This window comes from Hesperophylax consimilis, chromosome 8 (genome assembly GCF_061612785.1).
Source record: "Hesperophylax consimilis isolate HC1 chromosome 8, BYU_Hcon_1.0, whole genome shotgun sequence".
Classification (NCBI taxonomy): Eukaryota; Metazoa; Arthropoda; class Insecta; order Trichoptera; family Limnephilidae; genus Hesperophylax; species Hesperophylax consimilis.
In genome coordinates, this window is record NC_142843.1 from 37,247,157 (window position 1) to 37,274,455 (window position 27,299).

General features: G+C 35.7%; 1 protein-coding gene across 7 annotated transcripts in view; it reads left to right on the top strand.

Annotated features, from left to right (window-relative positions):
• CLIP-190 (Cytoplasmic linker protein 190) overlaps positions 1 to 27,299 on the top strand; it is a 176,335-nt gene that overhangs the window by 50,927 nt on the left and 98,109 nt on the right. For 3 of the 7 annotated variants that reach the window (XM_089634206.1, XM_089634208.1, XM_089634209.1), the window contains exon 1: positions 25,331 to 25,770. The exons of the other annotated variants lie outside the window; for them this stretch is intronic. In XM_089634206.1, the coding sequence (XP_089490332.1) occupies positions 25,722 to 25,770 (49 nt within the window). In that variant the 5' untranslated portion in view covers positions 25,331 to 25,721. Of the gene's footprint in view, positions 1 to 25,330; positions 25,771 to 27,299 lie in introns of those variants that run through there. 7 annotated transcript variants of the gene reach the window in all.

The following is a 27,299-nucleotide window of genomic DNA, read 5'->3' on the forward strand; positions in this document are numbered from 1 at the left end:
TTCGTTGCAAATCGTATTGAAACCATCATTCAAAGTCTACCTTATGAACATTGGTTTCACATTTCGTCGCAAGAAAATCCTGCAGATTTGGGGTCACGAGGAGTTTTTCCAAGTGAAATTGCCGAATCTTCCTTATGGTGGTATGGTCCACGTTTTATATCGTCACCCGTAGAGGAGTGGTCCTTTGTTAAACCTCAAGATATTCCGGTAGAACAAATACCAGAGTATAAATCGAAGAATCTAATTTCATTATCAACTAATGTGTCGACTCGTGACCAAGAGTTTCTATTGAAATTTTCATCACTATCGAAATTATTACGAGTTATAGCTTGGTGTCGTCGATTTATTAATAGATTAAGTTTGAAATCAAAGATAAGTTGCAACACACTCTCGTTGAAAGAAATTAATTTATCTTTGACCTGTTGCATTAAATTCGTTCAAAATATTTATTTTAAACAAGATATAGATAATATAATCTCGCATAATGTGTGTTCACCGCAACTGCAAAGACTTGCTCCCTTTATCGATGAATTTGGAATATTAAGGGTGGGCGGACGTCTTCGCTTTGCACAAGTAGTGTCGGAAACCTCTAGACATCCTATTATTTTACCAAAGCAATGTCATTTAACAACTCTAATAATAGATTATTACCATCGTTTGTACCTTCATCCTGGTCCGCGTGCATTGCAATCTATACTATCATTAAAATATTGGATAATTTCGGCTCGTAACGTAATTCGACATCGTTTGAGCAAATGTATCTCTTGTTTTAAAAACAACCCGCGTGGTAGTTTACCCTTGATGGGTAACTTGCCCGCTTCCCGTTTTCGAGAAGGTCGTCCATTTTTAAATGTAGGAACCGATTATGGAGGTCCGTTTGTAGTCCGCGAAAGTAGGCGTCGCGGCGCTAAAACCTATAGATAAAGCCTATTTATGTCTTTTCGTTTGTTTATCGACTAAAGCCGTTCATTTGGAATTAGTGTCAGATCTATCCACTGAAGCATTTATAGCAGCATTAGATCGATTCATTTCTCGTCGTGGACTTTGCCAAAACATTTATAGCGATTGTGGTACCAACTTTGTCGGTGCCAATAGATATCATATAGGTCTTTCTAAATTTTTAAGATTACCTGAAAACAATAACACACTTATAGACGCTACTGCCATTCGTTCAATTATCTGGCACTTTAATCCTCCCTCCGCACCACACTTTAACGGAGTATCGGAGGCTGGAATTAAATCAACTAAACATCATTTGAAAAGGGTGGTGGGAAATCAAGTACTCACTTTTGAAGAGCTAGCTACTGTTTTGACTCGTATCGAAGCAATCTTAAATTCTCGTCCTATTGGCGCGATGTCAACGGATCCGTCTGAAATGGACGCCCTGACTCCAGCGCATTTTTTGATTGGAGCTCCTCTAGTTTCTGTTGTTGAAGAAGATTTTGTGGACGTACCAATGAACCGTCTATCGCGCTGGCAATTATTGAAACAAATGTCTCAACATTTTTGGAATCGTTGGCGAAAAGAATATTTACACACTCTTCAACAACGGAACAAGTGGTCATCATCATCACCCAATCTGAAAGTCGACGACCTAGTAATGATTGACGACTCACATTCTGCGCCCATGCGTTGGCCCGTTGGGCGAGTTATTGAATTATTTCCTGGCGCTGATAAAATTGTTCGTGTCGTTTCAGTTCGTACGCCACAGGGTGTTTTTAAACGCCCCGTAGTGAAACTATATCGATTACCTATCGAATAAATTTTGTTCTATTTAGTCTCTAATTTTTGTTTTCGTTACATTAACTTTAGTTTATATATATATTTTGTTCATCTTCTTTTGTTATGTCGATTGTTGAGAAAATTTGTACATTTCCTCAAGGCGGGCGGAATGTTTAGTATTGAAACAGCTTTTTGAATTACCTACCATTTTTCCTACTATCCATCTCCTTCCCTATAAACAGTCCTACCCACATTGGACCTTATGAACATTGTTGCACTAATTGTCGCAAATACGAGTCGAGCTCGTGTCGTACATCAAGAAGGTGCCACCCAAAATTTCGTCGTCGTATCATATGTGTAAATACCGAAATAAATTCGTTTGTTGTTCGTCTCGTTTGTGGAGGAAAATTCACCAGTGCAAAGTGCATCGAGAACCCGTATTTTTGCCCGGATTCATGGGAGTTCAGGTAGGCTGTTTTCCTTCTTCCAATTATTCCCGTGCTATTTACAAACCAATTGAATGAGCTTTAGTTATCGTTTTTTTACAGTTCACTCAAAGTGTTATAGAACACGCTACAACCTTATTAAAAGATACTTTTTTGTGGTAGAATATTTTGTGGAACCCAACAATGGTCAGCGTCCAAATGCATTTCGTCGACTTACTGCTAGATGTCATTAACTAATGAAATGTTGATTCTATACATAATCGACTTTAGAGTTTCCTTTAAGGCCCCGTAGTAAGCGTTCAAAGATGGTTTGAAAGGGAGATATGTAAATACGTATGTTAGAGGGAGCACGTGTTGTTAAGCGGAAAGGGTGAAAATATTTAATAAAACACGACTCGTGTGAAATAGAGTAAAAATCTCTCGACAAATGCTTGAGTTGGATTTAAAGATACACTGTGAATTTTTTCATGCCTATAACACATTAAATAACAGAACAAAACGTGTTATAATTAATTTCCGGAGCTTACTTTGCGATTTTTTTTGGAACTTAAAGAGTTAACGAGAAAATTATTATAAATCGGTAAAAATTAGGTATGCGGGGGCTTAATCCGTTATACGAGTATACGAGCTAAAATAAAAACAGAGTCGACTTTTTTAAATGCACTTTTATTCATCTGCTGATGCTGGCAACTGATTTTGTGTGGGAATTAAACTTTTTTTGTTTTATTCATTCCAATAGAAAGAAACCGCACTCACTGACATTTTCCCAATATCACACAAGAACGAGTGGTAATATTTGTTGTCTCGCAAGAAGTCACCAAAATGTTTTAGTGATATTTTGGTATAATTTTCAGGCGTATTCAATGAGTCAAATATGATTTAAGATTTTCACGGCCAAAAGTATTTTTGTTATTTGTTTTTGGGGTGTTATGCCATGTTGCGCTAACTCCTTCTTTAGCCAACGTTTCGGACAGCATTGCAGTGTCCATCATCAGGGCAGATGTGTTATCTGATAACGTTGATATATATCTGATAATGTTGACGCTGATAATGTTATCTGTCGGGGCAACGCTCTACCAACTAAGCTAATGGGACCCTTCGGTCTTGGAATAAGAACGACCAACATTGTCTTCATTTTCTCACCCCACATTTTTATTGGCTGCTTGCTATCTTTATGTAGATCGCAAGATTCTACTCGAACTAAATACAATCTATACAGTGTCTTAGATAAATATATCTTATTTTTTTATTTTAATGTGCGACATCTATTGGCTTTTTCTGTAAGTCTAGGAATAATATTTTATTTTTGGAATAACTTAATGAGTAAAACCTCAAATTGTAATAGTTATTTCTTGAAGACAATATTAGCTTTTCCTAAAAGAAAATTTGAAACAGAAACAGTCTTCAATAATTAAATATTACAATTTGAGGTTTTACCCATTAAGTCATTACAAAAATAAAATATTATTAAGATACTCTGAGATAGTTAATTAGTTGTGCACAATGTGGTATTCGACATAATGACTTATTTACTGTATAAAGCATGACAAAATAGGTGACAAAAATTTCACTTAATGACTTTTGGCAGTAAATCAAATAATTGCTCGCATGTCCGACCCAGGGTTATTTAAACGAACTTTACTTTTTAAGGTTTTTTTATTGCCGTCCAGTTGTGTAGAATAAGATTGTTTCCTACGACTAAGTTTCACATTATTTAGAAAAAACGTATCATGAAAATTATAGCTTACTGAGTACTGAGCTTTTTAATTTCGACAAAATACCGAATAAAACCGAAGAGATAAGCTGTCAAATCTTTGATATTTGCGGCCGGTCGAAAAACGTGCGACATCACGGTACATTCGCATTAGTACTGCCATTCAAATTATGAATACTGAGTTTGACGTCATAAGACACAAATGTCAGACATTTTACCAATGTTCACTGATAGCTTATTACTACGTCATTGTTGGAGATACCGATAAGTTTCCTATCGTTATTAATTACTATTGTGTACAATACATTTTAATCAAATAAAAAAATTGTAGATAATCTCTATCTCCAAAACTGTCAAAATATTATTATGTCCGCAGCAGGTTGACGACCCATGCACCAGGAACATTATATTATTATTATATAAATTTATAGTACAGGTTACACAAAGCTATAATATAGTGTATGCACAGTTTGTCAAGCATTACGTACTTTATTTTAAAATAATTAACTATTCAATTTATGACCCAAGATAATTCAATGTTTGACTGCCCTGACGCCTGTATTAGTACAATACCGGTGTGATTGGTAATGGGCATTATCGAAACACTTCGAGTGTTTTGAGAAATTAACATCGATGTTTTCGAAATTGATATTTCGATAATCCCCACCTCTAGATTTGTTTGTGTTTTTATGACTATTGTAAGTTACTTTTTAGAAGGTTTTTCGGTTCAATCTTAAATTAATTTAATTTTTATTTGTTTATTATCTCCTGAACTTCTATGAAAAAACGAAGTTTTTAATATGAAACTAAACCAAGGCCACCCCCTCAGTATTCTAACATGTAACGATGTTTGTTATTTTTTTGTACATTATAATTAACTTGTCATAAACTGACAACTAATTTGTAATAAATTAATGGCAGACATTTAAATCAATATTGCCATTTAGCACATCGTGATAATCCATTTATGTAGAAATAACGTAGGCATTCTTTTTACTTTTTTTAATAAATACGTTATTGATAAATTGTGAGTTATGAATTTGACATTACGTGTTTACAAAGAAACAACAAGTAATTTGTTTGTATAAAACGAAATATTAAACAGTTCGACACAAGGATCGTAGTCACGAGGTGCAGCGTCTTCCTCCTAGATTTCTTCCTTCTTTCTTAGCCCGTCTCCCCACTGGTCGGTAAGCAATCGACATAAACCGAATGCTGCAAACCCCCGCGCAGAAAATTTATTTCGATATACTAAGGTAACTGTTTGCAGCGCAGTTCAGTGTAAAACTTTTCTGCGCAGGGTCTTACTGCTTTTGTCGATTGCTTACTGTCCCGTACGACGACGGGTCAAGTGTATAAAATATAGATGTCATTTTGTTTTTATATAACACTGTCACGTGTCGCAACGGATCACGTGATACGCGCTCTGTCTCGTCTGTATGGCGCTGCTGGAACGAGTCGGAGTACGTGTCATATGACCTGCCAGGCTGTACACAGTGGCGACGTGTGATGGTAGTGATGTTTGTTTTGTATTGAAAAAAAATCATCGAATAGCAAAATGGTACTTACATTTTTACTCGAAATATGCTCAGTTAATAATAGCTGTTTAAAGTCCTTCGGGTACATGTTGGTACACCCTATATATGTATTCAGAAATTATTAAAATAATTTATTTGCTCTGTTTTAAATTTCGAACAGTTGGATAAGCCTACCACTGATTAAGACGATGCCATACGTAGTAGGTAATGTAAAATCATGTGTTTTTGGTTTGAAAATTTTGTCGCCTAGAAATGTTTCAAATGCTTTAATTAAATACTGCAACTAGAATACATCTTGAACTTTGAAATAATCGAGTACTTTTTAGATAAGTCTTTTTATAAGCCCAGAAAAAAATAATGTATAAGGCCTATAAAAACTGCTTTAAAGTTCAAAATCTCCTACTTACGAACCCATTTTCGGTTATGATTTTATTGTATAATGTGACAAATTAAGTTATCTTTAAAATGATCGAAAAAAAATTAAATATTTATTCCTGAACATCTACAAAAGAAAATAAAAGACACTTTTTGGCCATGCTTTTTTCTTGCATAAATCAAAACAGGCGGATGGTGTTAAGCGGGAATTTAAACCTTATCGCCATCTATATATTACTACCCAACTATAAATGTTTTTCAAGATTTCCCGGTTCCCCCACTTACAAAAATTTATGACAAAATTGCACTTCTACAAATACATAAAGATTTCTTTAGTAAAAATAATTTACCACAATTGAATATTAGCAAAAGAATAATATCTGTTGGAGGACTAACCGTGCCACTAGCACGAACCACAACAGCACAACATCACTATATATTCAAGGGTGTAAAATTATTTAATAAATTACCCCTTGATATACGATCGGAAGAAAACTACGAAAAATATAAAAAAAAAATTAAATTAAAATACTCTTGTACCACCTCATAACTTTACTTATTGTTTAGAAATATGTTTTTGCCTTTTAAATTCTTTGAATCATTTATTAACTAACCTATATTTTTATTACTTTTATTGTTATTTTTTGTGTTATTTTTTGTTTTATTACTAATATTTTTTGTTTAATTTAAACAAATGAAAATATATTTTTGTTGTCCTCTCCTAAACACAAGCAGCTGCTTTATTAGGAGAGTGATTGATATATTGGTGTTTATATTGTTAAAAAAATTGTAACCTTGTTTATATGTTTCAATAAATAAAAAAAAAATAAAAATCTATGTAAGGGTTGTTATTGATAACGGCTCAATTTAAAATATTACCCGACGTAGTGCATCGCCTTAAGGCGAAGCTTTATGCTAAATCACTATTTTCGATTAATCTTTATATAGAATTGGTGTACATTGTGAATACAAAAAAATATGCTTTAGATAAATAATAATAATAATAAATTGAAGATTTTCCTATCGTTTCCCTTGAGTAGAATACAAATAAAGAATTTAATTACTGATTAAAAAATATAAAAGTAAACTACTGAATATTTTTTTTCAATATAAATGTATGAATGCGTAAAAGAAACAACTTTAAAAAAATACATTATATGTACAGCTAAGATTATCTGTGACAGTTTCCACTGATTAACTTTTTGGCTTTCTTATAACATTATTTACAAAATAAATAAAAACCACTTTTGTGCTTGAAATCGAGCGTTTCTAGACTCCGTTTGTCAAGCGATTTTAATGCCTATTACCTTTATTCGTGACGATATAAGGCATACCAATAAAATACACATATTTGGCTTGTAGCTTCCTCTTAACAAGATGGCCGATATCGCCCCCCGGGAAATTGATTGAGTGAGTGTTAAAGGGTGGCGAGGATAATTTTTTCCAAAGCGGTATAGTTTTCATAGAAGTGGTGAGTGAAGAAAATATCTTTAATAAGGGGGCGGTGACCAAATCAGTTTGGGAAACACTGGGTCTTGCGGTTTGAGAAACTCTGTATGATAATAATACGTATAATGTATTGAGGTACGTGCACCTGTTTATTTAACAATAGAGAACACGTTGCAAGAAGCCGAACCACTTGCTCAAAGTAAATATTTGATTAGATTTAATCATCGAATTTGAGATACTTATTATTTTAATTAATCACTTTTTCTCAGTACCGTGACATTGTTGTTTTATATTTTTTCCTTAATATAACAAAAGATTTCTCAGTAAAATTGCAATCTCATGAACGTTGTGTATTTATGCAACTATTGGGAATTTTACAAATGAATTATAGTTATTATTGAATTAAACCATGTATTGATACAATAATCCGCGTATTAATGAATTAATGATGAATGTATCGATACGGTAATACGCTGCATTAACCTCTAGTGTGCCAAGAAATCCACGGTGGATTTTCTAGTAGCTCACCACAGTTGTTTTGAACCATGTTAAGGTAGCTAAGTCTTGTGGCTTTTCGTGGGTTATGTCTCAATGTTGTGAAGTCCAAATATTAGTACGTTGGTATTAGAATATAATTATAGTAGTTTTAGAATAGGTTTTTACCAGATGTAAAATTTTATAGCTAAGTAAAATATCAAATATTCTCCTAGTGCACTAAAATAAATTTTATTCACTTGGCAAGGAATTGATTTATCTTAATATTATTCTAGCTAGTTGTTTCGTAATTTGAAAACATTGTATTTTATCTGTGAATAAATTCTGTGTTTTTACAGGAAAGCCTCATACGACTTATTTTTATTGTGAATAATGCTTATTTAGCTGGAAAATATAATTCTATTTTCGTATTTCTTCATTATATTATATATATCTTCCTCACTGCCATGACCTAAGCGTCCCTAAGCTTTCTTCGGTACCTAATTTTTACTTCAACTAAAGACATATAAATATATATTTTTTCAATATATCTACATGAATTCAATTTCTAATCTTGGAAGCGGGAATTAACCCACTTCCCGACATCCGATCGAGCTGAAATTCGGCAGATAGACTCGTTGGCGATGACAATTCATCCTATCATTCATATATTCATCATCTTTTGGTGGCAATCACTTACACGCACACGGACATATACGCCTTTCTCAATAAACAAGTCAGTTATTATGAAAGTAGTAGTAGTGGGTCATTTGATAAAAATGTGTGACTAATCTTTATTTAATATTGTGAAAAATGCCCATACATTATTATCTATATCAATTGGTAATTCCGCGACTCTAAATACATATTATGTTAATCTAATATAGATTACAAATAACTACACAAGCCATGTACTTACGGCAAATTATTTTTAAGAGATAACGTTTTTAAGAGATAACACAACATTAAAGTAAATAAAATAAGAGTTTGAAACGCCCGTCCGCAGTATCCAGAGATACTGGGTGCGAAGGAATTGAAAAACTACCAATGTTCCATACATGATAAGCGTGTAAAATGAAAAACCGACATATGTTTATGCCACAATCTCTTTAAAACATATAATATTCATCGTACTGTCTCCCTCGCGGCCATGACCTAAGCGTCCCCAAGCTTTCTTCGGTACCTATTTTTTACTTCGACTAAAGACATAGTGCCATCTCGTTTATTAGGTATATGGCGCGCATAGGAACATTCCTTAAATTGACCCAGCGAATCTTGTGGACTTGTGAATGAAAGCTTCTATAATGCCGGCGCCAGACATGTGTTCAAAGAAGTGTTCACATAAGTGTTCACATGTGTGGCACGGGCATTTGATACTGTGTTCACTTATTTGCGCACTTAAGTGCGCTTTGCCGTTCCGTGTCGGTTTTTTGGCGCACATCAAAGGGATCAAAGTCAAAATGTTTGCATGCCAGCCACACTGCGCGAAGCCCAGTATCGTGAGCGTCGCCGTGGAGACTTGACGTGCTGCGTGCGTACAGCCATAACCAAGCGAACTAGCGATGGAGTGGAACAATGAGGGCGTGTTTGAATTCATTGAATTATTACAAGGAGAGCCTGACATATGGGACCCAAAACGCCTCACTTACCTTGTTCTATTACGATACATTGTACACATCCATTCACGTCTTCGTTTTGGCTGTTTTTGTTTATTTATTTGCACGTGTAATAAATAATTACTAGCACATAATAAGTTCAAAAATGAATTAAGAAAATATGTCTATCTCAATTGTTTCTTTTTTTTGTGACTTTATTGAAATATTTAAAGAAAGATTATGTTTGCCAAACAATGTACATGTTTATATGTTTATAAAACTATTAGCACACACGAAGATGTGAGCTAACTTAAGATTAATAAATAAATAAATAAATAATATAAGCAAACTGTGTCGACCAAATCGTCGTCCATGTTATGTGAGGTCCATTTGTCCAAACTGTGAGCACAAAGAAGTGATCAAATATTTGAACACATATCTGGCAAAGACACACATAAGTGACCAAATGTGTGAGCAAAGTCTTCAAATAAGTGTTCACTTATTTGAACACATGTCTGGCGCCGGCATTAGAGACAACAGATGTCACTGCTCGTCACTCGCCACCGCCGCTCGCAGCTGTTTCGCGGTACATTTCAAATAAATTAAGAACCAATTGTTTTGATGCACACAATTTTTTATTATTGTTGTCTTATAATTTTGGAGGGTCAAACACCAATTGACCTAAGGGAAGAACCGCCACTGGTCAGCCAGCAAATTGCTAGTCGCTCTATTTTTTAGCTGGCATACTGAGGGTTAATTCATAAATAAACTGATAATTTTATAAAAATACGAATTAATTCACTAAGTACACTGTATTAATTATTTTGTGGGAAAGGTTAGAGGGAGGTTGTGATGTAGTGGTTTAGGAGGCGAATGATGGGATTAGAGGGGACCAAATCCCACCTAGGATGATCAATAACTACAACATATTATCAACTTGATTAACCTCAAACCATAGACTGCTGTCCCGCATGTCTCGCCACAAACACGACCTAATTACGTATGTCATCATTCTGCCTGTCTGACTTTTTATTTATTTCCTAATGTTGTTAATTCTCCGCAAATGATTGTCGACCGGAAAGGTAGTCAGTATCCAAATACAAATGCGGTCAGACGAGTTCATTTCTTCACCACTGATTTCCGGTAATCACTAGTTATGGTTTCCTATTGATGATAGATTCACAGCCGACTTTCCTTTCCAATACGTTATAATTTGTTAATCAGTGATGAGAACGAATCGAGTTTTTTATAAGAATCATCTAATTGTGGACGTTAGTGGTTTATGCGTGGGGGTGGCCTCTTATTTGAGATTTATTTATTGAGATCTTGTTATTATTTAAATAAATTAATGGTCACTTCTTTATTGGCCATTTGTTCCTTCTCGAGCTTAGTCTAATGATAATATTAATAAATACGGTTTTAAAAATATATATATATTATAGAAACAAACAGTACATGATTTACAGAGATGAAACAATAATACAGGAATAAAATACTTCATGTTGGGTACCTATGATATGTTTCCTTGTAATGTCTGCTAAGTGGTATGTTTATTCCTTAATTACCAGGTGACGTGTGTAGTATATAGGGTTTGTGTGTGTGTGTGTCTGTATTTATGTATGCGCATTGAACAGTTTAAATTATTGACATGATGCCACGTTTGAATTTGGACAGTGAATCCGAAAAAATATTAATGTTAGAGTTAAGACAAATATTATTTAGAGTTTTGATTGTGTTAGTCTAACATTTAAACAACTCCATTCCATTTTATGCAAAATTCTGAAACTGACAAATTATTGAGTTTCAGCATATTATTTTCGGCGAACGTTGTCGTTGAAGGGCTGTGGTAGCACTTTTCCTTTTTGTAGTAGTCATTTATTTTTTCGTTTTTCCATTTTCCATTTTGTCCAGCATTAGGTATGAGGTATCAGATGATGTAATGCTGTCCGAAACGTTGGCTAATGAAGGAGGTGGCCCAACACGGCACAGTACCCTGAAAACAAATCGCTATGATATTATGTAAGTTGAAAGAAAGAGAAGAAACCACAGAGACGGGTAGGAGAAGATCAGAAGAAGGAGAAATGCAAGACAAGAAAAAGTTTTAGTAGATATAAATGTAAGGTCATTTATAAAACTTTTTCAATGGATTATTTTTAAAGAACTGTAAATTCTGTTCCTTTTCCTTTGTAACAGTGGCAACCCAGATGTAATCAACTTGTATTGGTCACTTTCTTTTAAACCAGAGGTTCCCAAAGTGGTCTATATGGACCCCCGGGGGTCGATATCGGCTTGCTGGGGGTCAGCGAGAAAAAAAATTGGGGGTCCACGAGATTCAAATGGGGGTACATACGAGCGGACCCCCATTTATCTCAAGTCAACATTTAGGAGTTCCGTAAATGACACAATCGACCTAACACAAATATAATTGACTGAGAAATTACTTATTCGATATTTGCATTTTTATATTTCGTAAAGTTGTTAATTGAGGTATATAAATAGAGTCTACGTTCCTTTTCTCGTCAGAATTAATATATTCAAGCAAAACATTGCACATTGGAAGCCGCGAATTTTCCTAGTTCCCCAACTTGTTTTTGAAAAACGTCCAGGGTAATAATGACGTTCAACACTTAAATGTACTTTACACAGACTTCAAAACTAAGTTTGAGGACATTTTGACTATCGAAATGGAACGTTGAAGAATCGGATATCATGTGACAAGAAGAACTGACAGGAATAAGCACTGACAAAGAACTTAAGGGGCAGTTCTGTAGGGCCAGCTGTAGAAAGAAATTCCCGTTGATTATCATGCTTCATTTTCATTTGGTGTAATACCTCACAATGGTGCCCCTGTCTGCACAATGTAAAGACAGAGCAACTATACCGCCACCCGGTTCGGCAGGCAAGGGAAGGGAATCTTTTTACTAAAAATAAATGATTATCACATGGGATGTTAATAGTTTTAGGAAAATTCAATATTCGGCAGGCAGGGGGTCTACGGAAAAAAATATATTTGGCAAGTGGTCTACGGGGCAAAAAAGTTTGGGAACCTCTGTTTTAAACCATGGTCACGGTTAGCGTTAGTGTTGTCCATTCAATATGTATTGGCAATTAGTTGCGCCAAACACTATTGAAAACTTCCAGATGACTGGATTATAAAATTACCGTTGATTACAATAATTTATTGTATTCAATTAATGTATTAAATAAAGTTTTAGGCGCGGTGTTTTAATTAGAATCCTGGCGACAAAATTTAATGGAATTGATTTGTGAGATTAATTTTGTGGTGTCCTAAACAGCTTGCATTATTTTTTTGAAAATATACAGTTTTTACATAAATTTGGACCTAAATTGAAAACACATCATTGGTAAAGAATTTGTTAGTTTCATTCTGGGACTATATTTAATTATTTTTAACGCCCTTTTTAGGGGTTTTTACTTATGAATATTTTATACAATTATGTACCATTATATTACCATTTTTTTAATGTCCCAAATGCTCCTAACCATCTGAAGCCAGTGACACTATGGCATCCCCAATTGGGGTATGTCGTGGGGCCGAAGGTAGTGGGGTGGGAAAGGAGATGTGAGAGAGGATGGTGGGGAAGTACCTGGCTATTGAGATCTGGCCACCAAACACGGCTAAAGCCATTTCAAACGTTTAAATTCTGAATATTGGTCTTACACCAGGGCTATACTGAGAGTATCTTCCGCTCTGGAAAATGCCGCCGATATACCTTATTTATTAAAATGATTTTTTAACTCAAATTTACTTGCCTACGACGGGATTTGAACCCGCAACCTTCGGCTTGCTAGTCGAGATCCTTACCCCTCGACCACGGTGACCGTCAGTATTAAACAGCTGTTTTTTTTCAATATTTAACTCATGTGCCCCAGCAACAATCTTTTGTGTTTATTACGTGGTAAATTGGAGATGTCCATTGAAGAATTCACATTATTACCCTCCATTAGTATTTAATTTCTGCACTGGAAAAAAAACCCGACTTCTAGTAATCTGGTTTTTGTGGAAACTTACAAATAAAACGTAGGAGTAACTTATTTATAACAAATATGTAATGCATGAGAGTAAAAACACGAATGTAATGAAGGAAGTTTAAAAGATTTATTGGACCGTATCTTTACCGGTGGTAGGTGTCACATCTCATCATCCAGCTTGAGTAAATGGCACTAAACGAGGGGCCAATGATTGTAAAATCTCCCGGCTAAGGAAAGGGTATCTTCGCGGTAACTGTTCTGGACTCCACTTCATGCCCTCGCCACACCAAAGGAGGTAACAAGCGAGATTTACTAATCACGTGGCATTTAGTTATAAATCTACAATCAACAATCTAAATCTCACAGTGAGTAAAACGTAAAAGGTCATACCGATGGAAGAATGTACAATCTCTATTATTAAAATATTATTGCTTTAGCATTTCATGCAAATGTCGAAAACACTGTGGTTTTTTTCTCTACTGGTGAGAAGCGAGGCAATTGAAAAAAAATCTAGTTTTTTCATCACTCAAGTCGTGCTATTTCTTTGGATACAAATTAACATACTGAAAAAACATAATACGCAACAATTATTTATTTTTGTCATGAGGTAAAATATAATAATTTTCCGACAATCTCATCTACTGGCTATTATAAACTGTATAAATAAAAATATAAATGTTAGTTTGTTCAACATCTTAAACTTTCAGAAGTTCTTCACCAATTGCTTTGAAATTTTGACACAGCGTTGCATTCGAATACACGTGTGTTTTTATATTCATTATTATATAGATGTCACCAATGACAGGTAAAAACAAACTTTTTTTAAAAACAGCGTCATTTGTTGGACGACTATGCTTTTTTAGTCGTTGAATAATGAGTTAGGTTTTGTTATGTTTGTTTGTTCTTTTCTCAGCTTTTCTCCAATATATTGTCACTGAATCGATTTAGTCACAATTGGTTATAGTCACAGACATAGGAATTAATAGACGAGAAGATAATGGCGAGGGGTAAAATCAACTGTTGAAGAACGAAGGGAGTGAAGCTGACTGTGATTCGTCAATAAATCAATCTGACAGTAAATAGGCATCTCGCATTATAATATCACCATTTAGTTCTTAAAAGTAAAATCTGCTTTTGAATGAATAGACATTTTTACATGGGAGCGCAAATTACTCGCCACGTTATGAACAAATTTGCGAAGTCCAAATTCGGCAAAAAAATTCGGTTATATTTTCAGAGTCGAATATTTCGTTTAAGTATTTAGTTAAGACACTTTTATAAATGTTCATAATTTACTTCCCAGCAACCAACCAGCTTTGTGTTTCGCGTCCAGACGTTTCTCGATGTGATAGTAACAACTGATTCATATTATACGATGTGAATATGCTTAAAATAAAGTAAAATAATGCTTATATATGGAATGTAATACGACAATTGGGTTTATTCTCTTTTTCACATCTATTTTTACAAGTTTTGATAGTACAAGTCAACATTTTGCCGTGTTATTTCGTAAAATGAACCGATGATGCCTCGACCATAGTTCGCACAAGAATGATGACGTCACGTTTTCAAATTTCACTTGAGGCCATACGCGAGCACAGCCGGCTCCAATGGAACCGGTATGGGGAGTGGGGATAATACGCTTTTAATCACTTAGGGCAGGTCTACTAATATTCATATATCTATGGTTATAGTCCAATAAAAGTCCCTAATCACGGCCTACAGAATGTGAGGTCGCGGTTAACTTCGACGCTTGTTGTTTAGGTTTTGGAAAATACAAGCAATTAATGGAATCCCACAGTAATTCAGTTGGTTCGATGGAAATAATTACCGCTCCCGGTCACCCATTACACTTCTCTTTTGTTGCCGCGAGAAAATTAATCGAATCTCCAATGATTGGACAAAATTCCAATTTTACCAATCGATAGTGGAAATAGTTTTATTGACAATATGGGGAAAATACAATATAAGTCGATTAAAAACTAAAGAAAAACCGCAATAAACTAAAAATCACAAGTCATATCGAGGTCTTCATTTTACTTAGGTCATACTTCCCGATTCATAGTAACATTACCTATTACTATCTTTAGATCGAAATTGAAACCATAAATCGGAAAGTACGTAAAATCAAATATTTTATTTATTGCGGTCGTCAGTACGTCTTTGCTTAAATAATATTTTAATGTGAAACTGCACAAGAGTCCCAACTGCTCCCAACCGTCTGGAGCCAGTGTGACTATGGCACCCCAACTGGGGTATGTTGTGAGGCTGAAGGTAGTAATGGAGATGGGGAAGAGGATGATGGGGTAGTACCTGGCTATTCAGATCTGGTCACCAAACACGGCCAAAGTTTCACGTTTCAATTCTGAATGGTGGTCTTAAACCAGGGCTATACTGAGAGTATCTTCCACTCTAGAGATACTGAGAGTAGCCCAATATATGTAATACATTGTGAAATATCATAAATTAATGTAATACAATTAATTATATCACGCCGGGATTTGAACCCGCAACCTCCAGCTTGCTAGTCGAGGGCCTGATCCCTCGATGAAAGTAGGAAGAATTTAAATAACGTAAGGTTGCCCGGAAATGTTAATTATACTTTAGTCCAGTTGCTAAGATATGGTTAAACCGGGAATCGAACCTGGTTATTAAATTGGCTTAGCTCAGATAAAATGGTAGAGAGATGAGGCTCGTGTACTATCAGGGGCGGGCAGCTTCTTTGGTCATCAGGCTCGTCCATCGGTTAGGAGGTCAAAGGGTAGGTTTATCACACAATAATAACACATGGGTAGTAAGGCACAAGGTATATTAATTGTCTCGAGAAATACAGGTTGACATAGATCTCCCTACTAACTCTCTCTACTAATTTGTGACGACCAGATAAAGCGTGGATTCTACATGAATTTACGAGAATTGAACACAAGAAAAGGGGGAAGGTTGAAAGCTTACGATTCGCCTTGAGATGTGGTACATCATGTTGACCCAGGTTTCCCGCGCTTAAAAGGCAGCGGTACTGATGGTGTGGTAATATGCACTCGGGATTTTACACGAGAACGGGACTCCATTGAGTTTAGTTCGAACCGAGATAATAAACATGATTGCTAGTTTGGTGGCGAAATGTATCTAGTTAAACTGGAACGAGATCGCGTCTGTTATTGCGTAATCATGCAAGCCATGCCCGCGAGGGGTTTTCGCCATCGTGAGCGACCGTGTTGCTAAGACCAAGGTCGGATTTGCACTGCCGAAGCGCGCTTAGGGCCGCCCGTGTTGACCGCGAGCAGTGTGGGTGGTCCAAGTCGATCACGTATTTCGACCATCTGGTCGCGTGTGTCGCAACTAGTGAGGGGAAATTGGGGCTAGTGTGCATCCTTTTTATAGGGTAACTTGTATTACGTAACACATTCCCCCTCCGCCAGTAAAAGGCGACGTGGTAATGAAGCTTTAGGCACTAAAAATCCTCTTCATCTTGTCGTGAGGTGAGTAGAGAGAGAAAAAAAACAGTGTTGATTTGCAAAAAAAAACAAAGAGAGAAAAAAAAAATATGGTTATGCAATGGTGAAAAGACAAAATACAAGGTTATGCAGTGATGACAAGAACAACATACAAGGTTATGCAGTGATGACAAGAACAACATACAAGGTTATGCAGAGATGACAAGAACAACATACAAGTTATGCAGTGATGACAAGAACAACATACAAGTTATGCAGTGATGAAAAGACAAACATACAAGGTTATGCAGTGATGACAAGAACAACATACAAGGTTATGCAGTGATGAAAAGACAACATACAAGTTTATGCAGTAATGAAAAGACAAACATGACTCTAAAATTTCATTGGTCTGTAAGCTAAGTTTGAAGAGCGTAGTGTTTGTTGAGTACCAAGTAGACGTAATTTCACTGAAGTTATTAAAGTTACACTTTCACTGTAACTTGACCCATTTGAGATTGCACTCAAGTATCACTAGGGCCATAGAAATTGAACTGTGCTTCTTGGTTGTGGTTGAGAGATGGTGATGCTGAGGGCCAGAAGTATCCGGGTTCTGATGTTGTACCAGCGTGAATTCCATTATGCTGATGTGGTGGGGCAGTGGTTGTCAAGGTGAAGTGAAGTTGGTAAAGACATGGAGTAATACCAGTAAGTTGATTGATGATCGATGCGTGTGATGGCTATTATGTTGAGTTTGCGCATCGGCAAGTGGTTGATTTGTACAATGGCCCGTAGTTGATTGTACGACGGCAAGTAGTTGATCTGTACAAATGGCAAGTAGTTGATTGCACAATGGCAAGTGGTTGATTTGTACAAACGGCAGGTGGTTGATTGCACAATGGCAAGTAGTTGATTGCACAATGGCAAGTGGTTGATTTGTACAAACGGCAGGTGGTTGATTGCACAATGGCAAGTAGTTGATTGCACAATGGCAAGTGGTTGATTGCACAACGGCAAATAGTTGATTGCACAACGGCAAGTGGTTGTTGCTCAAACGGCAAATAGTTGATTGCACAACGGCAGGTAGTTGATTGCAGGAACATAACTAACCTTGAGCTGGCATGCTCTGAGGTTGGTTCTTTTGAATGCGGTTTGAATGATGAGACAACTTGATTTGCTACTGCACGCACGACTCACACCTAATTTGGGTGCGGTCGGGTGTTTTTTGGTACGCAGAGATTGGAGAGAAGTGAGTGATGGAAGTGAAGGCGGCAAAGAAGTGAAGCTCAGCTTGCAGGTGATGAGGAGGGCTGCTGGTCTTCTTTTTAATCCGGGGACAGGTTATTATTATAGTCAAAATTCTTGAAGTTTACCTGCCTGGTAGACCAATGATGAAAAAACGTTTGGAGAGAAACAAATTGTGTTCAAGAGAAAAGACAAAAAGACAAAAAAACGTTGTTGGTTAGAGAGGAGAGAGTAGAGAGAGATCTATTATGCTGACTATACCATGAGTATCCCGAGATTGGGGAGACAAAAAGACTATCACGACTGGCGTGAGGTTACCTATTTGATTTACAAGGTACAGGTAGGTGGTTGTGCCGTAGTAACACCAAGTTTCTGAAAGAAGTTGGCCTTCCATGGCCGGTGTTAGCGCTTGAGCGATAACAACTTACGACTTTCAAAATTACAAGAAATGTGTTGATTACCAAGGAATGGGGTGAAAAAGGAAATTTTTTGAAGCAAATTTCATGGATAAAGATTGTCTTATAGACAGACGATACGCTATGTGCGTAGGGTACACCTTCCAGATTCATGAAATCAACCTCAAGAATAATGAGGGATAAGGAAAAAATGGCGTTGAGCGAGAAGGTCTGCTGGTGATGGAGCTAATTCTCCGTTCGATCTCTTTCAGAGAACGAAATGTGGTCAACCAGCAGATTTCTTAGCTCTTTACAAATATACATGAATTTGATGGAAGGGTGAAGGATGGAGGGTTTGAGTAGCGAAAATTGATAGTGACTGAGCTAATTCTCAATTCGATCTCCATGTGAGGACGAAATATATCAACCAGCAAATTTCCTAACTCTTTACAAATATACATGAATTTGATGAAAAGGTGAAGGAGAATACACAGTAATAACAATCTAATCTTTCACGTGTATTTGGTGAAAGATTAGGGGTCGTTTTTAATCTTCTACAGTTTGTGAGAACATGACAGACCCTTGCTCAAGCTTCACAAACCTGGGAGTTTTTCTTATTCGTTTCCCAGACAACGAGTTAGGTGGTTTTGTGTCACTGTCTCAATTAACTCCCACGACACGATACCTCATAACCAACAGTGAAGCTGATGGCTAGTCCATGGTCAATGGATAGTGGATGGTTCTTGGGTCCGCTTGACAAGAAGTCCACAGGTATCAGTTAGCGTAAAAAATTGCTGAATGCACAGCTTCATGTTTGTTTGAAGAGAACAAAAATTCTCACTACAGTGAAGGACATTTCCCTCAGTGTCATGAGTAATACAAAAGGGTCCCAATTAAGGGCGACAAGTCAGGGTAAAATGATCTACGTCTGGTAGAACAAGTACATAGTGTCAACTTATTTAAAGAAAACAACAACAAGATATTGTATCGTTCGCACGAATCATGGTAAATATTATAACGTTTCCACGTCTCATGTAGAAATTGAACGAATTACGAAAGAACCCTAGTATTGAAAGGACGGTACAACATAGATATTTATAACCATTTATGGAACAAATTATCTCTTTGGCCACAGTATATGTAAGCCAGTAAAAAAGTAATTATAACGAACTTCTCGTATCACGGTAGATATTATAACATTCTCATGTATAGCGTTAGATTTTATAACGATCCCTCGTCTCATGGTGGATATTGTAACATTCTCATGTATCATGAAAATAACATATCAACGTTCAATAATAAAAAAAGTACCATTTCAATACCGGAAAAAAGATACATACACAATGTCAAAAACAATCAAGTAGTGGCTATTGGTATTATCAAAAAGACGATGGCATAACCTTTGGTTGGGTTTATGCGTTTAGTTGGCAATAATACAAGACATATACCTAAAGATGTCTTACGCGAGACACACAGTATAGCAGAAGAGACCTATTTGGTTTTACTAACTCTTTGCTTACAAAATGTTGAGATGGCATAACCTTTGGTTGGGTTTATGCTTTAAGTTGGCAATAATACAAAACATATGCCTATAAGGATGTCTTAAACAAGACACACATATAGCAAAAGAGACCTAATCGGTTTTACTTACTCTTTGCTTACAAAAAGGGTTTGTAGTGGTTTATTTAAGACCTTTTAGGGTTTTACTTACTTAAAATGACCAAACACAAAACGGGGAACACACTTGGTGTTGCCAAAATTGCCACAAACACGAATGTTGTGAACTTTATGTTACAAGTAGATACAAGAGGCACCTAGAGACACAGGATGACTTAATATAAGTGACCTGGCTCGGTGTATTTGACAAGGCAAATTAATGTCATTTAAGTCAAAATATAGTACATAATATAACAAATTGGGGTCAGAAAGTTGAGATCTTAAGATTTTACATACTCAATGTGACCGAAAGGTGTTATGTATGATACATTGTTATTGATGAGGAGGACAAAACGGCGTTTGTTCTCCTTTACAACAACCTTTTTCAGAATTGACGTGTCAATATCAAATTCTGAAAAAAACAACAAATTAGAGCAAATGGGAATATTGAGCGCCATTCAATTTTTTAGACAAAACTGAAAAAACTTTAAAAAAGGTAATTGTAACTTTTATTTGTTACACCTTTGTAAGCATGAATCAAATGACGATACCAAACTGGAATTTACACACGCATTATGATTACAAGTTACAGGGGTAGAAAATTCACCTCAATTGGGTGTATGTTGCAAAGGGTCATTGTTTTATGTACGATGGAGCCCAATGGAACAAATGTGACGAACAAATGTGAAAGAACAATGTGAAAAAACAATGTGAAAAACAAAGAACATGAGAGAATTAAAAAAAACATTTACATATAATGTTGTACGTGACTTTTTGTGGTAGTTAAGACAAAAAATAGTTATATATTTAGTGTCGTAAGTGTCAGAATGGTGACGACTGACAACTGATGTCCAGGGTCATGACTCCGGGAGCATCAATCGTTTTGGAGGTGGAAAAAGTCTCTTGACTGGAATGATCAGTTCCAGAGAAGAATATGTACAAAATATGAGTACAATTTATATACATTACACGGTGAGGTGTGACAAAGAAACAAAAATAACAAAAGGTTTATACAAAAGAGCATAGTAGTACATGTATGGGTGAGAAATGATTAAAAGCCACAGTTGACACTTCTGTGTTTTTAGAAAAAATGAGAAGGTTACCTTGCAGAGGTCGAAATGCGAGTTTTTATATGAAACTAACGCGATAAGACATGCTGTTTGTCTGCACGAGGGCCAAATCTCGTGGGACAAAGGTAGAGCCAAAAGTTTGTTAGTTATGAGTGTAGTGTCCTAGTGAAGGTGGTGTCCATTGTGTCCACACTTCCTAGTTTGACAATATCTTTCACGTGGTAGTTACCGATGTGTTTACCAGAGGCGTCCGATAGGGTATACACTACATCTGAGACTTTTCTCAGCACTTTTGCTTTAACAAAGCGAGGAGCTAGTTTTGCAGAGAAGTACAAAGCACCTTGTGAGAGTGTGTTGTTGCGTCTCCAAACTGTGTCGTTTTCCTTAAAGGTAACATGTTTCCTGCGTAAATTGTGTCTGTTTGTGTCAGCAATTATACTGCCGGGTTGAAATTGCAGCCCTTTTATGTATTTCCTGTTGTGAAATGCTGCGTATTTAATCAGGACGTTTTTGGTTTTGTTGAAAGGAGAAATATTCCTGTCTTTTAATTCCTTTTCTAAACTTTGCGTACTTTGAGAGCAGATGTTGGCTATTATGCCTAAGGTGTTGTTTTGAGGATTCATTTTGTGGAAGTTGATTTAGACTTTGTGAGAAGAAAAAAGAATTGTCTGAGTGTGTGGCTGGTTGTTTTTCAAAAAAAATACCAGGGGTTTGCTTGTGATGGTTGGTGAAGAATTTTGTGAAATTTTTCAAAGTCCTAGTATGGAAAAAAAAAAATGGCCAGCGGTTTCCTTGTGTTTTTGATGGAAAAATCCCTGAGATAGTGCGCTTTTGAAAAATTTCCGAAAAATTTTCAAAGTTCCAATTATGGAAAAAAAATGGCCAGCGGTTTCCTTGTGTTTTTGATGGAAAAATCCCTGAGATAGTGCGTTTTTGAAAAATTTCCGAAAAATTTCAAAGTCCTAGATGAGTGAAGGAAATTTTTGAAAAAAAATTTCCAAGTCTTTGATTTGAGAAAAAAACGGCCAGGGGTCTCCTTGCAATTTTAGTGGAAAAGTCCCTGAGATTGTGCGTTTTGAAAAATTTCCGAAAAATTTTCAAAGTTCCAATTATGGAAAAAAAAATGGCCAGCGGTTTCCTTGTGTTTTTGATGGAAAAATCCCTGAGATAGTGCGCTTTTGAAAAATTTCCGAAAAATTTTCAAAGTTCCAATTATGGAAAAAAATGGCCAGCGGTTTCCTTGTGTTTTTGATGGAAAAATCCCTGAGATTGTGCGTTTTTGAAAAATTTCCGAAAAATTTTCAAAGTTCCAATTATGGAAAAAAATGGCCAGCGGTTTCCTTGTGTTTTTGATGGAAAAATCCCTGAGATTGTGCGTTTCTTGAAAAATTTTCAAAGTTCCAATTATGGAAAAAAAAAAAAAAAAAAATGGCCAGCGGTTTCTTTGTGTTTTTGATGGAAAAGTCCCTGAGATTGTGCGTTTTTGAAAAATTTCCGAAAAATTTCAAAGTCCTAGATGAGTGAAGGAAATTTTTGAAAAAAAATTTCCAAGTCTTTGATTTGAGAAAAAAAACGGCCAGGGGTCTCCTTGCAATTTTAGTGGAAAAGTCCCTGAGATTGTGCGTTTTGAAAAAAATTTCCGAAAAAGTTCAAAGTCCTAGATGAGTGAAGAAAATTTTTGAAAAAAATTTCCAAGTCTTTGATTTGAGAAAAAAAAACGGCCAGGGGTCTCCTTGCAATTTTAGTGGAAAAGTCCCTGAGATTGTGCGTTTTGAAAAAAATTTCCGAAAAAGTTCAAAGTCCTAGATGAGTGAAGGAAATTTTTGAAAAAAATTTCTTCCGAAAAAAAATTTCAAAGTGCAGATTTCGAGAGAGTATTGTTTGTTTCTTTCAACAATTAATTGGAGGGTTGTTTGTGATTCGAGACAAATTGTCTGAATTTAAGCAGAACCAGTGTTTGGTTATTTACTCGTAAAGATTCCCTTTCCCTTGGACAATCGACAGGCCATTGCGGAGAAGCGCCGAGGGTCCGGGTTTACGTCAATCGCGAATCTCAATTATATGTAAAGGGTAAGTCGGCTTTCAAGACTTTTCTTTCAAAAAGGATACTCTACCCACCTTTATTACATATAAAGCGGAATTATCAAATGACAGAAGGGCGTTAGTTTTCCTTGTCTATGTATTTTGCAGAACGATGCTGGCTTATGGCTCCACTAACAAGGAATTTATTTTGTATCATGTACAAGATTTGAAACTGTTGAATTGTAGATTATTGTAGTTCATTCTCTCTAATAGTTGCACTTGGAAAGTAAACCATTGTGGTTTTGGATCACTATGTGATGTTTGAGATGTCCGAAAAGAAGTAAATGTTGGTTGCGCACCTTGTGATGGAATACCGGTACTTAAAATTTTGTCGAGTGACGATTCGTAAAACTTGTAATTTGACACCGAATGGTTTTAATGTGACACGGTTGTTTTAAATTTGACGCGATGGTTTGTAGAACAGCTAAGATTTATTGGAAGAAAACATTGTTATTCAAAGGTTAATACAAAACAAGGCATGAAAACAGAGTGAAGGAGTACAAGATTATTTCCAATTTGACCTCCCGATGGACGATTAATTACCAAAAAAAACCACGTTTTTGCGCCAGTGCTAAGTGACTGGTTAATCACACAATAATAACACATGGGTAGTAAGGCACAAGGTATATTAATTGTCTCGAGAAATACAGGTTGACATAGATCTCCCTACTAACTCTCTCTACTAATTTGTGACGACCAGATAAAGCGTGGATTCTACATGATTTTACGAGAATTGAACACAAGAAAAGGGGGAAGGTTGAAAGCTTACGATTCGCCTTGAGATGTGGTACATCATGTTGACCCAGGTTTCCCGCGCTTAAAAGGCAGCGGTACTGATGGTGTGGTAATATGCACTCGGGATTTTACACGAGAACGGGACTCCATTGAGTTTAGTTCGAACCGAGATAATAAACATGATTGCTAGTTTGGTGGCGAAATGTATCTAGTTAAACTGGAACGAGATCGCGTCTGTTATTGCGTAATCATGCAAGCCATGCCCGCGAGGGGTTTTCGCCATCGTGAGCGACCGTGTTGCTAAGACCAAGGTCGGATTTGCACTGCCGAAGCGCGCTTAGGGCCGCCCGTGTTGACCGCGAGCAGTGTGGGTGGTCCAAGTCGATCACGTATTTCGACCATCTGGTCGCGTGTGTCGCAACTAGTGAGGGGAAATTGGGGCTAGTGTGCATCCTTTTTATAGGGTAACTTGTATTACGTAACACAGTTCAGAAATGTTTAATAATACGTTAGTCCAGTCCAGAAAAGTTTAATAATACGTTAGTTCAGTCCAGAAATGTTTGATGATACGTTAGTCCAGTCCAGAGATGTTTAATAATACGTTAGTCCAGTCCAGAAATGTTTAGTAATACGTTAGTCCAGTCCAGAAATGTTTAATAATACGTTAGTCCAGTCCAGAAATGTTTAATAATACGTTAGTCCAGTCCAGAAATGTTTAGTAATACGTTAGTCAAGTCCATAAGAATTTTCCTGAAAAATCACCATTTTGTGCAAATCAGTGAATCACACACATTTTTCATTGATCTTTTTGTGGATTAAAGATTTCGTTTGATATCGATAACATTATCACACCCATAGTACCTACACGAATAAACAATTGAAATGAGTAAGGCGAAATTTATCAGATCGTCATTTAAAATATGCAGTTTTGATTTAGATATTGTTTTTTAAACATGCTTATTCCTGAAAACCCTTTGATAGAATCCATTTTATCATAATTACGCAATCGTGTAGTCATCATTTACTCATAATGTCAATCAATCATAATTCATCATAAATAACACTCGACTTCGTTTTAGGAATAATCAAGAGATGTCCTTTATTGTTATTTATAAATTTATAACATAATACGTTTTAAAGCGTCACTTGCTGACAAAATTTACTAACAAAACACCATTAAAGTATGACAAGATCATCACCGTTTTCCTGCAACATGGTTTCCTGTACCACATCACGATAAAAAAGGGTAATGCCCACTCAATTATTGAAAAATATTCAGCTATGAAATAATTGGAATTTGTTGCTAAATGGTTTAATTTTCTTCGCTTGTTTACATGTGTTTGTTCGCCGTTGAGCTGTTTCCCACACGCCGCCTTCGTTTTCGGCCGCCTTGTAGCGGAGTAGCTTTTCCAGTTCAGCCGCGCCAGTTCAGCTCAGAACGCCGTACGAAGAGCACCTCTACAGTGACAGTTGACACTATTCCAGCACACGTGAAAAAAACAAACAAAATAACAACGAAAATTTTTCAACTAATTTCAAAATACGAATATTAAAGTGACAGTTTTAAAACCAGAGAATTTACAAAGGGAATTCCCTGAACATTACAAACCTTTTCAACCCTTAAAAATAGGGGTTTGTTTTTTTTTGCATCGAATAATCGGCTTTGCTGTTGAAAGCGCATTTTTAGTTTACGACAAACGAACCATAGAAGAAATTCGACGAAAAATCGACAAGAAGAAGTGAAGGCTTCTGGGGATAATTGACAGTTTTCCAAAAAAGGCTTCGTTTCACCACCAAGATGCCCGCCGTAGCTACCTGCCCCAATGGGGGCAATCGCTCCTATTCAGGTTAATATTTGCTATTTAATTATTTGTTAGTTATTTATTAACGCCGCTTTTAGGGGCATTTACATAGAATTAGTAAAAATTATACTATAACTGAACTGCCTCAGTAACCATCGTTTGTATTTATTTAGTAATAAATTGAAGATGTCCACTATACGTATTTAGCTCCATTAGTATTCTGGGCAGAGAGGAATACATGTGGTAGTTAGTCCCAGAATTAATGCACTGAATTAAATCCCGATTTCCAGTATTACGTAGTGAAATCCAATTGCTTTTCAAAGCAAGAAATTCTGTGTCATCAAGTGCATCATTTAGGACGGGTTGCTTCGGAGAATTTGAACAATTTTTAAAATTTCAAAGTTAATTTTCAAGTTCTGTGAGAGATTTTTTCAAGTTTTGTTATTATTTCAGTTCTGTCGAGCAACTATCCTTTAATCATATAATAACAGAACTTGAATAGAACTTTCACAGAACCCGAAAATGAACGTTGAAATTTGATGAATTGTTAAAATTCTCCAAAACAACTCGTCCTTAGAATTTTATATAGAAGTGAAAATCCTTCTGTTTGACAATTTAAGCTTTTTCATATCATTTAAAAGAGTGTTGTAATTCAACAACATTGCTGGAATACCCTTTTTATAAGAAAACATAACAAATTAGTTTTATATTCTTTCATTTGATTGAATATGAATATTATAGTATGTGTTCCATACTGGAGAATTGTGCTCAAGTTGACTTCTAACAAATTATTCTATGTTCATTATTTATAATTGCATTTTAAGTCTTTCAACCCGAAACGTGGCTATATTTGAAATGCGAGCTTTTGAGTGATCGATATTTTTAACGACAATTTATTGTGTTTGAATTATTTAAAAAAAATGTTTGTTAAATATTTACTATTTAGACTTAATCATAAACGAAATGATACTTCGTTTCAAATAAATTGCTGTAAGAAAAAAAAATAATTGAAAATGATATTGCATTTAAATAGCAATTTCGTTCAAATTTGTACGAATAATTTTCCATCTAGTTAGCGACCATCTTAAACGATCTGTCGGTAGCTCAAAATAATAGATTGTTTGCTGTTTATATGCAAGTAATTAAGTTAAAACGAAGTATTGTTTTTGTTAATTAACATATTAAGGATGGGTTGTTTGTGCAAATTTGAACAAATCATCAAATTTCAATATTGATTTTCAAGTTTTGTGAGGGTTTTATTAAAGTTCTGTTATTATATTATTATTGGCCAGTTGTTTCACAAAACTGAAATAATAACAGAACTTTAATAGAACCTTCACAGAACTTGAAAATCAACTTTGAATTTTGATGAATTGTTCAAATTCTGTATACCTAACACTATACGAAATGGCATTTTGATATATTTTTATCGCAGTTTAGGGTTAGATTCCTATCGAATGCTATTGAAAAGTTAACCTTGCATTATAATCAATTTTTTGCGATTGCCATTTTATAACAATAACATTGAAATAAAGCTAAATCAATAATCTTGAGAAATTGTAATCATCGTAAAA